The sequence below is a fragment of the Alternaria hordeiaustralica genome (genome assembly GCF_023758085.1).
Source record: "Alternaria hordeiaustralica strain BMP 2776 chromosome Unknown scaffold_7, whole genome shotgun sequence".
In the NCBI taxonomy this organism is placed as follows: Eukaryota; Fungi; Ascomycota; class Dothideomycetes; order Pleosporales; family Pleosporaceae; genus Alternaria; species Alternaria hordeiaustralica.
In genome coordinates this window covers 520,894-534,088 of record NW_026056779.1, presented here as the reverse complement: position 1 = coordinate 534,088, position 13,195 = coordinate 520,894, and the positions used below count along the sequence as shown (strand labels likewise).

General features: G+C 51.3%; 5 protein-coding genes across 5 annotated transcripts; 3 read left to right on the top strand and 2 right to left on the bottom strand.

Moving 5' to 3' along the window:
• Positions 1-2,048: 2,048 nt before the first annotated feature.
• J4E84_004614 (uncharacterized protein) lies at positions 2,049-3,018 on the top strand (the record flags this gene model as incomplete). Its single annotated transcript, XM_049387217.1, has 2 exons — positions 2,049-2,216; positions 2,308-3,018. The coding sequence occupies 2 exons, from the start codon at positions 2,049-2,051 to the stop codon at positions 3,016-3,018; spliced, it is 879 nt and encodes a 292-aa protein (XP_049244990.1).
• Positions 3,019-4,426: 1,408 nt separating this feature from the next.
• J4E84_004613 (uncharacterized protein) lies at positions 4,427-4,926 on the top strand (the record flags this gene model as incomplete). The annotated part of the gene is made up of 2 exons (XM_049387216.1): positions 4,427-4,430; positions 4,637-4,926. 2 exons carry the CDS (start codon positions 4,427-4,429, stop codon positions 4,924-4,926), a joined length of 294 nt encoding a protein of 97 aa, XP_049244989.1.
• Positions 4,927-5,934: 1,008 nt separating this feature from the next.
• J4E84_004612 (uncharacterized protein) lies at positions 5,935-7,257 on the bottom strand (the record flags this gene model as incomplete). The annotated part of the gene is made up of 2 exons (XM_049387215.1): positions 5,935-7,159; positions 7,211-7,257. The coding sequence occupies 2 exons, from the start codon at positions 7,255-7,257 to the stop codon at positions 5,935-5,937; spliced, it is 1,272 nt and encodes a 423-aa protein (XP_049244988.1).
• A 2,228-nt stretch (positions 7,258-9,485) lies between these two features.
• On the top strand, positions 9,486-9,824 carry J4E84_004611 (uncharacterized protein; the record flags this gene model as incomplete). The annotated part of the gene is made up of 2 exons (XM_049387214.1): positions 9,486-9,491; positions 9,528-9,824. 2 exons carry the CDS (start codon positions 9,486-9,488, stop codon positions 9,822-9,824), a joined length of 303 nt encoding a protein of 100 aa, XP_049244987.1.
• Positions 9,825-11,804: 1,980 nt separating this feature from the next.
• J4E84_004610 (uncharacterized protein) lies at positions 11,805-12,650 on the bottom strand (the record flags this gene model as incomplete). The annotated part of the gene is made up of 1 exon (XM_049387213.1): positions 11,805-12,650. The coding sequence occupies one exon, from the start codon at positions 12,648-12,650 to the stop codon at positions 11,805-11,807; it is 846 nt and encodes a 281-aa protein (XP_049244986.1).
• Positions 12,651-13,195: the final 545 nt, after the last annotated feature.

Sequence of the window (13,195 nt, the reverse complement as noted above, 5' to 3'; positions counted from 1 at the left end):
AACTTTCAGCTATCTCAAAGCATGCCTGACTACCAACTTTAGGCGATGCAATGAGTTCACAATGACGGGGAGCCTATGGGGCGCGGTACGGGACCACCCTTAGTCCAGCTTGCCATTCGAACAGCCATGTGTTCATGCACTCAGATCCACGCACCACTATTACTCGTTGAGAAGATGATATCTCTGTCGTGCTTCCAGGTACATAGGATGGAATCTGACTCACATGCATATTCTCGGGTCAGGACTATATATCGACTTGGCACAGACGGGCCTAGGCTCCGGCATGTCCAAAAAGCCTCGCCGCTAACCGCTTGAGCCAGGCCTTCGGTATACGAGAGTGTGAGTCTGTGAGAACAGTTGCGCGCGTAGCGCGGTCGACGCAAGTCTATAGTTTCTGGTAGTCATGGTGCTGGTGTAGGAGCTCTCAAGGCTTTACGCCGACATGCCGACCAACCTCAGGAGGCCTTACCTACCTGGGTGTGTAGCGCCTTGGCGAGGCTGCGCCGCATCCAACTGCTCCAGGGCTTTCTCGCATCCATCCACGCTGCCTCGACTGGCGTTTTCACTCATGCTCATCGTGTCAAATCATTGTGCACAATTTATATCGCCTTCTGGTGCGTCGTTGCAGCTGAACATCGCGACGACGGAACCACGGCTTTGATGTCGTTTCTCCTCCGCGCGGGCGAGGTTCTCAAGGGCCGCATAGGCAGTTACACGATCACCAAGCAAGTCTCACCGACACTTTGGTTTGCGAAGTGAGGCCCGAATATCGCCTTCTATGCCTTGGCCACTGACAACTATGCAAGGGACCAAGGACAAAGAAGAGTGGTGATCAAAGGCGGACCTCCAACGGTGCGAGTAGAATGTGATGCACTCAAAATGTTCCAGCATTGCCCTCATATCAGGCCAATGGTAGACGAGGTGGATGGGCCACCTGCCATGCCTCCGCTTATTGCCTTGCGATATCTCGACAGTGATGTCCTAACTGCATCGATCGAAAGGAAGTTGAGCCGAGAGGAGCTGAAATATGTAACTCGGAGGTTGTTGCTAGCTCTGAATGCTCTGCACGAGAAAGGCTATGTGCACTCAGGTACGTATGCGCAATCCATTGGTTGAAGTAAGTGGACCGGCCTGACAGGACGACAAGACATCAAAACCAACAACATCTTCTTCAATTCTCAGGAGGGACCCAACCGCTTCGCTGATGTTCAGCTCGGTGATCTGGGCGACTGTTGTACGGTGGACTCAGAGCGGGCTCGATCTGGAAAGCTTGTGGGTGCGCCTGTGTGGTCTAGTCCAGAGGTTATCCTAGAGATGCCTTGGAACACCGCAACAGATATATGGTCGTTTGGTACCGTGGTATGTGTTAAGATTCGGCTAGAAGTTGTCATAAAGCATAAGCTGACTGTCCGCTCATCAGGTCATCAGTCTAATCTACGGTGGAGATAGGAATTTGTTCCAGCCGCAAGATGTAAAGCGCGGTGAACAAGGGTACCTGTTAGGTGTCCTCGAGCGACAGTTCCGCTATTTTGGACCCTTTCTTCCACCGTTTATAGAAATGGGTGACGGAGGGATCGCCCAAATCATACAGTATTTGATGGAAACGATCCCGTATGACGAACTAACACCGTTCGCGTCTGTCACGGAAGGACAAGTGGCGAAGAAGGACAGGAATTTCATCTCGAAGATTATGCAGCTTGATTGGAGAGATCGACCTACGGCCAAAGAACTTTTGGAGGATGAGTGGTGGCAAGACGACTGAGATAGCTTTGGTTTGTAAGGCGTACTGGCATCACCACCTGTACGATGTGGATTATGTGTTGTACTATACACTGTACTGATGGTAGAAGTACTAGATATCTCCACTCAACGCTTGCGACCCCACTCGGGGTTCGCCCTCAAGGCTCCGATATAGTGAAAGAGGGCTACAGAAAAGCACCACCTCGCTTGCTAGCGCTCTGTTTAGCTCCATCGATACATCAAGACTATTGCGTCGGCTACAGGTAAAGTTGGCGTCACATTCACGTCCGTACCTATCACCATCAACCATGGACATCACTGGGCTCGATCGCGCTACCGGCAGACTGGTCATCCAGATCAGACTAGACGAGATTACAGAAGCGCTCGAAGGCGTCCAACTGGACGACAATGGTACTGCGAGCTATCGCGCTATTCGTCACACGCTTCAAGATCAACTGTCGATCATTTATGGCCAGGTATGCTATTCTCCGACAACTGACCGGATACTCCGTGAACCCACAATAATCCCACTACGTTGAATGTATTAAGATACTGACATATCAGCAGGATACTGATGACGAAAGCGACAACGGCGACGAAGCAAGACGTACGCCATCGAGATCAAGCAGCGACACCTCCGCGAACAACTCCGATGATGAAGTCGTCGTAGCGGAGGAAGCAAGTCTCACACCAGATCTCATTGAGGCGCCGGAGTCAGAACCGGAGTCAGAGTCAGAACCTGAGCTGGTACCAGAGGCTACTGCCGATTGCGGTGCTTGCGGTGATACAAAGCCCGAGAAGGACACCATCAAGCTTGAATGCTCCCATCTCTACTGCAAAGACTGCATTATAGATCTGTTCCACTTCGCTGTCCACAAAGATACCTCACTCTTCCCGCCTCGATGCTGCAAAGCCACCATCCCACTCGACACGAACGAAAACGGGGTAAAGGGCTGCAGTGTTCTACTGCCTGGAGAGCTATTGACCGAGGTCAATGAAAAGAAGGCGGAGCAGGAGAAGGCTCAAGAAACCCTATGTTCTGGTGCGGATTGCGATCACGTCATCCCGAAAGGAAACATCAGTAGCGGCGTTGCGACTTGCGATATTTGCGACACCGAGACGTGTACGGTATGCGAGCTCGAAGCGCATAAAGGATTGTGTGCCGAGGATGATGACACCAAGATATTGATGGCGACAGCTGGAAAGGTCATGTGGCAACAGTGCACCAAGTGCAAGAATCTGGTCGAGCTAGACACTGGCTGTTTCCATATCATGTAAGTGCAGCGCGCGAGATACTCACAGTTTAATTTGCTAATTTATCTAGTTGTCGCTGCAGTCATCAGTTCTGCTACATGTGCGGCGCCACATGGAAGACGTGCCTTTGTCCGCAGTTCGACGAGGGTCATCTTCTGAGGCCGACTCCTACCGATGCTCTAGACATGGCACCGACCGTCTGCCAGCACGTTTGGAAACAACATGACGGTACCGCATGTGCGCGATGTGAACGTACCGATCTCTTGTCCGTCATGCAATGCACTCGCTGCCTCCTTGAGCAGTGTAGTCGTTGCGTGAATAACAGATAACGGTCTGGATCTCATTTCAGAATGAAGGAAACTGTTCTTACAGTGGATGCAGAGTTGATATGATTAGAGCGGTTTTGGTTTATTCCTGGCTCGATAGCACGGCGGAAATGTAAGGGCTCAGGGCTGATCAATCCATACATGCCCAGGTGGCGGTCTGCGTCATTGATGCTAAATACCTGGGTCATCTTCTATTTCCCGACCCTCTTTACCGAGATCAGATACTTGAAATACGCGAGTAAATATACACACGAATGATCTTATTGTTGCTTTCGTTACGGTTGTTCCTGCAAGTCGCCCAACTTGTCGTTAGTGCCTTGGCGATCGACATGACCGCAGGAGTCCAAGGACTGCGCCGCACAAAATCTTGTGTGCCATGTCTTCTTCATCCGCGAAAATACAACCCAAGATGAGACGATGAAGCTGTACCTATATACAGACTAGTACCGATAACCAAGGGTTCTCGCGTCGAATACACCATGTCGTCTCTTTTCCGGGTCGGCCAAGTTCTCAAGGGTAGCATCGGGACGTATACAATCACTCAAGAGCTCAAAGAAGCTGTCTGGCTCGCTAAGTCTGTGCTATGGTGACAATAGAAACATATAAACCTCTAACGGCCGCCAGAAACCAAGCGCAAAAGCTGGCGGTGATCAAGGCCCAGCAGGGCCACCATGGGGTTACGAACGAGCGAAACGTTCTTAAGAAGCTTCAACATCGCAGCCCTTACATTAGATCAATGACCGAAGAGATTCAGGGCCCAGATCTGCCCGTCACAATCGCTTTGGAGTATCTTGACAACACCATTTCCGAGGCGTCCGCGGAAAAGGCCTTGAATCGGAAGGAGTTGAAGCACGTTTCGCGCAGCGTTCTAGAGGCTCTAAAAAGCCTTCATGATGACGGCTATGTACATGCGGGTATCAATTGTCTGTCGCTGGTAGCGAAATGTTGGAGCTGATTATACTTGAAGATCTCAAACCAGACAACGTCTACGTCAACCTGCAGGAAGGCGACAATCGATTCAGCGAGGTCAAACTTGGCGATATGGGGAATTGCTCTCATGTCACCAGTGCAGCTCCTACTTCTGGGACTCCGTGTGGCGCACCAACATGGGTAAGCCCAGAAATCATTCTGCAACTACCGTGGAATACAGCTGCAGATATCTGGGCGTTTGGACTGCTGGTAAGAAACTGAATTTCACACCCTTTGACATTGTCTCATATTCATGCATCGTTCATTGGCTGACGACTTCGATGCATAGTTCGTGCACATGCACTACGGCTCTCACTTCAACCTATGCGTCCCTCAGGGCCCAAAAGCTGAGGAGGATAGGGAAAATCTCCCCTTGCATGTTCTTCTGCGACAATTATACTGGTTCGGGCCGTTTCCAAACAAGACCGTCGAGATAGCTGATGAAGAGATTACTAAGACCCTAGCGTCTCTGAAGAGGAACAATCTACCAGCGCAGCAGGGAATGTTCAAGGTCATCTCAGAGATCGAGCTGTCAAGGAAGGATAACGAGTTTGTCCGTAGGATAATGAAGATGGACTGGAGGGATAGACCGAATGCGAGAGACTTATTGGAAGATGAATGGTGGGAAGACGAATGAGGCTGGGCTAAGGCATGCCACGAATAGCAGTGACATCGACACTTTGTGAACGATACTGCAATGGGGTCATGAGGGATGTATAACACTCACTGTACCATAGTTCACTTCACTCAACACAAAGCGCCCTCCGTGCTTGCTCTCCTCCTTCACACAATCACAATTGCCTTCACCAGGCAATCAACAAAGTCATAAATACATCCCTTCCCAAGATCATGTCTTCGCTCATCACAACACTACTCACCAGCTTCTTCAAGAGCTATAAGCACTTCGAAAGTCAACAACACGATGTCTTACCCACCAAACAGCCCCGAGGTCGTTCGTCGCCACCCCCAACATGGCATCAGGACCGCGAGCGAGATAAGCCCTTTATCACCGCACTCACACTCATCTTCTCCGATGGACGTTTGCACGATCATCTGCGCGGAGGATGACTGCAACAACAAGCTTGATGTCGTACCACATGGACACCATACTGGGTTAGTCGACAAGGACAGTGCGATATACATCAAGGCTAGGTGCAAAGAGTGTGAGCCGCCAGTGACTGTAGCGAGCTGGTGGGAGGGATACGAGAAGAGCGAGGAAGGCAGTGATGATTGGAATGAGGAACTGGGTGATTGGGCGGATGAGTTCTGAGACGACAAGAGAGAATGATGGCTGGGACGATGGTAAAGGCAGCCGCACGACGTCTCAAAAAAGATATTCGATGTAATCAGTAGAGACATGGGGGTTTAGAGATTGGGTTGGATTAATGCACATTTGTATCTACCATGTATTCCAAAGTCACTTTATTTTGACCTCTATCTGCCCGGTAATTGATACCCTGAGGAAGAGCAGGAAGAAGGAACGTGCTAAAACACCTGAGTCCCTGTACAGGCTTCTCTTCACCGCTAAGATGTCCTGGTCACCTGATAAGATGCTGTTAGTCTCTTTTACGCGCCATTATACAGCCAGTGAAAAGATACTGTCTGTAAATCCGAGGTGAAGGCAGAGGCTGCGTTCAGCGGTCTTCTAGCGGGTGCGAGTGCGCCCTCGAAGCAGCTCCGCCTCCTCCGCAGTGACGGTCATTAGACCTGAACCCTTTTCGTCCATCTTCTTCCTCAGCGACTCAGCAGCAAGTCGCTCTTTAGCAATGCGCTCGTGCTTCTCAGCCTGGTTGCGCTCCCAACGCTGGCGGCGCTCTTTCTCACGCTCTTGCTCCCGGCCCTCAACCTGCCGCTTTGCCATTCCAGCAAAGAATATATCAGCGGACTCCATAGCTTTCCTTAACCGAGTGTGCTTCTCCAAGAACGCCGCGAAGTCTTCGGAATCGGGTATAAGGCGTTTGTAGCGGTCGTGGCAAAGGTGGTTGACCATCGCGGTCCAGAGTGGGTCTTTGTCAGACGTGGCGTTCTGTTCGACGGCAATGATCTCTTCGTAGCTCGGAAGCTGGGTTTTGAGGTACTCGACGTAGCCGGCGTGGATGTGGCTGCAGTAGCGCTCCATGCCCAACAGGCGAGCAGCGCGCAGGAGAGCAACGTCTTCACCAAAGGTCTTCTGAGCCGGGACAGCGTAGGCCTCGAACTCATTGCACGTCTCCTGCATCCAGCCGATGAGTAGAAGGCGAACTGCGCCAGGGTGTATTTGACCACGTGAGAATACATACTCATGCAACTGGGGATTAGCGGTGAAATGTTTGTGGAGAACAGTAGAAGCAGCCATTGCTGCGCGCTTGGAGATGCCCTCAACGGATGTATCCCCAATGCGAATGGTGACGCGAGGGCCTTGGAGAAGAGCTTGACGCTGCGCTCGTATCATCTCAAGCAGGTTGTCAACAGACTGATCTATGGTCGGGGAAGACAGCGGTTGAGCTGACTGCTTTGCTGCAGTCTTTGGCTGGGGCGGGACATCGGCAACCTCGGCGACGGAAGAGAACGACGGCGTAGACGGCTTGGGGCCGAATCCGGGATTGGTAGCGGGCTGAAGGTTGATCTTGGTAGGAAGTGGCTCTTTGGGCAAAGAGGCAGTCGCAGAGGCGTCAGTGTCGGCGATGCTGACGGTCTCAACAGTCAAGTCTTCACCTTGGTCCGGTATGGCGTTCTTGGTAGTATCAGCAGACTCGGGAGAACCAGCCTGCTCAGTAGAGGAAGCGATGTTGTTCTCGTTCTTGAGGAGTGCCGCCTTCTTAGCAGCCCGGTTGCGACGAGAACGTGCAGACTTGGACTTGGATTGGCCTTGGACAGCTGGAGATGGCTCACTAGACCTGGGGTTAGCACATGGCGTTATTTTAATGGTAATTGAAACGTACGAAAGTTCTGCAGCTAGGTGACTGCTTGCAATGTTCGTGGTCGCCATCGTAAATACGATGATGATGCGGCGCAGACTGAGCGGTTCGACGTGATTCCGCGTTTGTCAGTTGGAGAAAACAGAAGGCCCTTCCTTACACAGAAGGAGTAGATTTGGTGTGGAGTCCAGTACTTTTAGGCAGCGAGCTCGAGGCGCGGGTTATTTACATGCAAACGGACGGGACCCAGTGCACGTGACTACCTAGATAGGCAGGGACCCGAGCGCAGAACGGTCGCACAACGCGAGGAAGCCGGATTGAATGAGGAAAGAGCAATGTGGGATGGTCCTAATCGGGGACCTAGAAGATCAGAATATCGCCCTCATCGGACTACTCGTGCCCGTTTTCATACTCCTGGCTCTCTCTGGTTATGCTGATGTAGCATCTCATCGCAGCTTTCTTACGCATTTAGAGAAGGCCATCGCGGCTGTTGAACCGTGTGCCTAAAACGCTATAACTCTTTCTGGATCGCAACTGGTCAATGATCTAAAGGACTCGTTACCTGGTCTGGAGTAGGTGTAGTGTGGCAACGTGCGGCTCGTAGTAAAGCGTCATCTTCAATCAGACGGCAGAAGACTCTGGTGGAACGCGTATAAAAACAATGATTATTTGCACACGATGAACGACTGACTTTTCGATGACGACTGGGGTTCGCGAGAGAGTGCTGAAGTGAAAGAGTTGTCGCGCGTGTCGGACGCGTGCCCTCTGGCACAGTAGCGCCAGCCGAACTTACTCCGGATGACGCGAGTCCTGGGCAACACTCTTTGCTCTCCACCATCAGGAACGCCGTCATAGTCCCAACGGCCCCGAGCTGGCGCGACTACGTGCACAAGGCCCAAATTGTCTGTCTCAGTTTATACTTCCAAGTACTTCACTTTCTCTCAGCGCATCCGACGCGTCAGACATCGAGATGGCGTCCGGTCGCTGGCCGACACTCGCATACGGAGACTGACGATTGGATGGACTGAGCCCCCATCAGCCTCAAGTCATGCGCCTAATTAGGATATAGGAACCCTTCTCAAAGCTGCCGCGTCTCAGCAACCGATAGAACCGCCATCTTCGCTCCGCGCCGTAGCCCCATCGTCTCGTCAGACAGCCTCGCATCCTCCCAAGAGCCACAAGCTGGTACCGACAAGAACCACTAGAACACCAACATGCACGCTACGACTACCACCGAAGACTCGCGCATACCGACACCACTGTAGAAGCACGGCTGTTGTCGAGGTAGACAAAAGGGTCCAGCCGGTCACAGATATATGTGCAATTGAAGGGAGCATAGTCTGAACCTCGCTTGGCTGCCAGCCACACAGCACATCGTAATCCACGAGGATACAGTGTCGTCTGTGGCCTTGAGGAACATAGCCGTAGCTCACCACCAGTATCGAACAGACGGACACTTGATAGCCTCGCCTCGACCTCATCCCCCGACAATGCCCACCCATTGTTCTGTTAGATCTTTACAAGGGTTTTTGAATGGCTGTGATGCCACGTCGTGGGTTGTGCGTTGTGCGATGTATCAGGATATCACAATGGCGCTTTCGCTTGCTCGACTCCACTCGCTAATCCACGCGCCCTATATTCTGGCTGGAAGACTGTACAACAAATGCATTTCAGTAGAGCGACATCATCCTTGCTATCGATCACCATCATGCCGGACCCTGTACTGATCACTCTCCCGACTGCACCAACTTGGTCGCCTGTGATACGGCGCGACGCACCAAATGTATGCGCTAAGTCAATCATTGGCCAAGAGCAAGAGCGCAATCGTATTATTACGGAAGCGATTGGCATCCCTGAAAGTGGATCTTTGAAGCGCATCGCTGGACACTCGATAAACGTCCTTGTTTTGGATACCAAAGACCGCAAGGTACTCCTCGAGGGACCAACCGTGGATCTCATTGCCCGTGGTATCGTCATCCGCAAAGACGTAGCTCTTCGTGCATTGATAGCTTCATGCCAAAAGGCCAATGATGCCGTTCAGATCACGCCCCAAATCACACGATTCCGCATACATGGTCACGCCGATGAAAGAAGTATCAAACGCTTGCTTGACGCATTCACTACATCCAAGCTTCTTGGCCTTGATCGCGTTGACCTTGTGTCCGGTAATCTTCGTAACGATATACTAACATACCAAGCGTGTTTAGTTCTCGGCATCCACTACACTCACTCTACACCTCTCCTCGGCACCCTTTGCGCGCTCGTATCATCTCGACTTCTCAGTATTAGCGAGCTCGAGATGTTGGTGCGTCGCTTCCCTCCCACAAACCCTTTAATTAAGCATACTGCCAAAGACCTCTGCCGCAGAAGGTTCAAGAAGCAGATACCCAACATTCTTGAATTTGAGAATTGGCTCAATGGAAAAGGCAAGGAAGGACTTAAAAAGGCTATGGCGGCATGCGACAAAGTACATAAGATGACAAGGCAAGCAATCAGTCGGAGAAAGTGCGACTGGAGGAAGGATGCTGTGCTACGCCTGTGGGGGAAGGATGTGGATGGGGTTTGTGTTGAGGAAGAGGCCGAAGACGACATGAAGCCGGACAAGATCAAACGACGAGACTCAAAGTTACTGGAGTAGAGCTTTCAGAACTATCATGAGCGACTGCTGGGCCTGGTTAACGGGCATATAATGTATGGTTAAGTTCAGTAGTGATTGACGATGTTTCGATTCTTGCGTATCCTGAACAAGCGATGAACGGACTTCGTTCTTTGCGAGGATACTGTATTGCTAAGTTCCAAGACCCGACACCTTCGAAAGAAGGACTCCAATCCGGCACCAGGCGAGCTAACCTATTCTATGCCACCGAGGCCACTCAAGAGCCGTGACCTTCATTTGAACTCTCAGAAGCTTCATTGGTTGACACCGGTGCTGCGAATGGGGTATCAACACTCATCAATAACTGCCGCTTCAACTCCCAGCCCCTGCTGTCGCCGTATACACAGAATTTGATACCACGTTGAGATGCTGCAACCACCGCATCGTGTAGGCGTTCGATCATTTCCGATCGTAAGTCACGGAGGGATGCAGGTTCACCTTCGCTTACCCATCCAGAAGTTGGCGTTACGACTAGATTGAAGCTTTCAAGGGTGAGCACTGTCGCCGGACTTACTATGAGCTGCCATAAGCTAGACCTAGATGGGGAGTCCAGTGGCCCTGTTTCCTCTGATCGCAAACGAAGATCTTCGAGTGGCACTGTCATGGCATCGGTTACTTCTAAGTGTCTGAGGCTAGGGGGCAAGAAGGATACACGGCTGTCTTGTGTCATTTGGCGTAGGTATCGGGAAAGTAAGGTGAAGTCGATGTGCAGGGTATGCAGCTCTTGAAGAGCATAGAGCGAATCGAGGATGCAGTTCGTTGGCATTGAATCGTCGTCGGGACGAACGCAGCGAAAGGTTTTTAAACATGGTAGATGTTTCCGTAAGAGATTTGATATGACTGGGGTCGCTTGCCCTGGCTGTAGAACATCGCATATGTGGTCGAGGCTGAGATATTCCAGTCTTGAGGCACAGGGGTGAGAGAATAACGACTCAAAGGCACTAGGCGTGATGTGAACATTGAGCAGCTCCAATTTTCGAAGGGCCATCTGCGGAGTGGATATCATCCTAATATTGAGCACGTCGCAGGCCCACATGCTCAGCTTTTGGACTGCGCTGGGTAGCCCGAAACTGAAGGTGTCCCCTCTCGCCTCGAAACCATAGACATCAAGCTCCGCAAGCTTCGGACATATAGGTGATTGTCTATAATGGTCCCAATCGTGTAGGGAAATAACCTGTAGTGTGATATCGAGAGATCCTGGTGCGATGGTTCCCAGATGCGCCTCCTGTACATTTGGAGCGAGGGCGAATATTAGAGCTAAAACTCCATCCAAGCTGGGATCTTCAGGATCGACATCGTCTGTTCGCTTGAAGACGTCCGCCAACCACACTTTGGCCAGTCTATCGCTCTTTAGACCAAGGCTGTCGATCGTCTTTGTAACACTCGAAATGTATTGTTGCAGCATATGCGTAGTATGGCTGAGCTCGGTATGTTCTGATACGATTGATGTGCAAGCGTGGCAAGGTTTGGTGTACTCTTTGGTATCTTTCGCAAGCAATGTGATGCGCGAGATGTGGCGTGCGAGCTCCGGCCGGTCGAGCAGAGTGATCATCAGGCGCTTCGCACGAATTTCAGCTTTGTCGCAAAAGCCGATGTCACGGTACAGGATAGGTTCCACTACGTGATGGTAGTATCGAGACACGCGCGATAGAGCGCAGAGAGCCTTTCGAGATTTGCCGTCGGAGAGATGATTGGCTATCATAGTATCAAGCTCTGTCGAGAGAGCAGTGAGAGACATCGTTGTTGCCCCAGATGAAAAGTTAGAAGGACTGTCCTTGATGCGTGGCTGAGTAGCTGGTATGCGTGCTTCGTCTATGTATTCAGCGTAAAATCTACCACTAGACGGTGCGTCTGTATATGCATGGCTGGGCGGTCTGGACTTTAACAGTGATGCGCAAACCATATGCACGGCGTGACTTGCTCAGCTAATGAGAAACTTGGTCATGTATCGGTCTCATGTGCCTACTCAGGGTAAACCATCTTTCTCCCGACACCGCCGTCTACAACAACCTCCTGACCAGTGACAAACTCGTTGCCTATGAGGTACTCCACCGCTTTCGCAATATCCTCCACTTTACCTACTCTGCCAGCAGGATGCCAGTCGACGTCGGCCTTTGAAAGACCCTCTTCCCACTTGGTTTGACCTTCATCACCAGCTTTACTTTCATTGGCGACGTGAATCCATCCGGGAATGATCGCATTCACCCTGATCTTGTGACGATGGCCTAGCGATACTGACATGGACTGCGTCAACCCCAACAGTCCAGCTTTGACTGATGAGTACGCTTCGTGGTCATTTTCTGATTGGTATGCGCGCGTTGATGACATGTTGATGATGGTACCAGGTGAGCTTGGAGTGGAATTCCCAGCAGCGAGAAGCGGAACGCATAGCCGGCTGAGGATGAACGGTGCAGTGAGACCGATCGCAACCTTCAAATCCCACTCTTTTTCCATGTCTTCCCCTTCGGCTTCCATGCTACGATCCTCCGATATTGATAGGTCTGTCGGAAAAGCATTGTTGATCAAAACGTCGAGCTTGCCATCAAATTTCCGCTTGACTTCTTCCACAGCAGTCTTCAACTCCGTTCGCTTGCTGAGGTCACACTCAAGCGCAGACCAGCTTTGCTTTCGCCCGTTTGACCATTCTTCAGCTCGAGTTCTGACATGCTCTAGCTCTTCCTTGTTGGAATCCAGGATGACGACGTCATGACCAGATGTCAGCAGCTGTCTGAACAGCCCGCGTCCGATACCCCTGGCACCACCTGTCAACAGGACTTTGAGATGTTGAGGACCTGCGCTCATTATCATTGGCCAATAATGGCAGATTAGGATGAAGGGTAGATGTTGTGAGCACGGAACTCTTGCTAATCGTCGGTGTCTTTAATTTACTTTTATTAATGGGCTGCCGTGGGTTCGCGGAGCCATGACGTCATGACCAAATCTTCCCGCGCGAATATTCCGAGCTCATCTCTCCTGGCGCCTACAGCCCGTTGCTACTGCAAATTTATCCTCGGAAATTGACCATCGGCAAGAGAGGGAAAATAGGATATTTTCGAAAAGCCCGGCGGGATGCAAGATCGTTTCTTCGGCGATACTGTGGAGTTCAGCATATCGGCCGCCTTTGAACGCGTCTTCCCGGGGCCTCCAATAACTGCCCAGGTCCACGGATGCGTCCTCTCGAGAGCTTGACCTACACAAGACGCGAAAGCAATGTAAAATACCTGATGTTCAGGCAATGAGATTGCCGTCATTCGACTTATGAACACCCTATCACGCGCCCTTCATCGAACTGCGAGGTGTGAAATCACGTGATACAACCATTGGGGAAAGTCATGGGTATTTACTATGCTCGC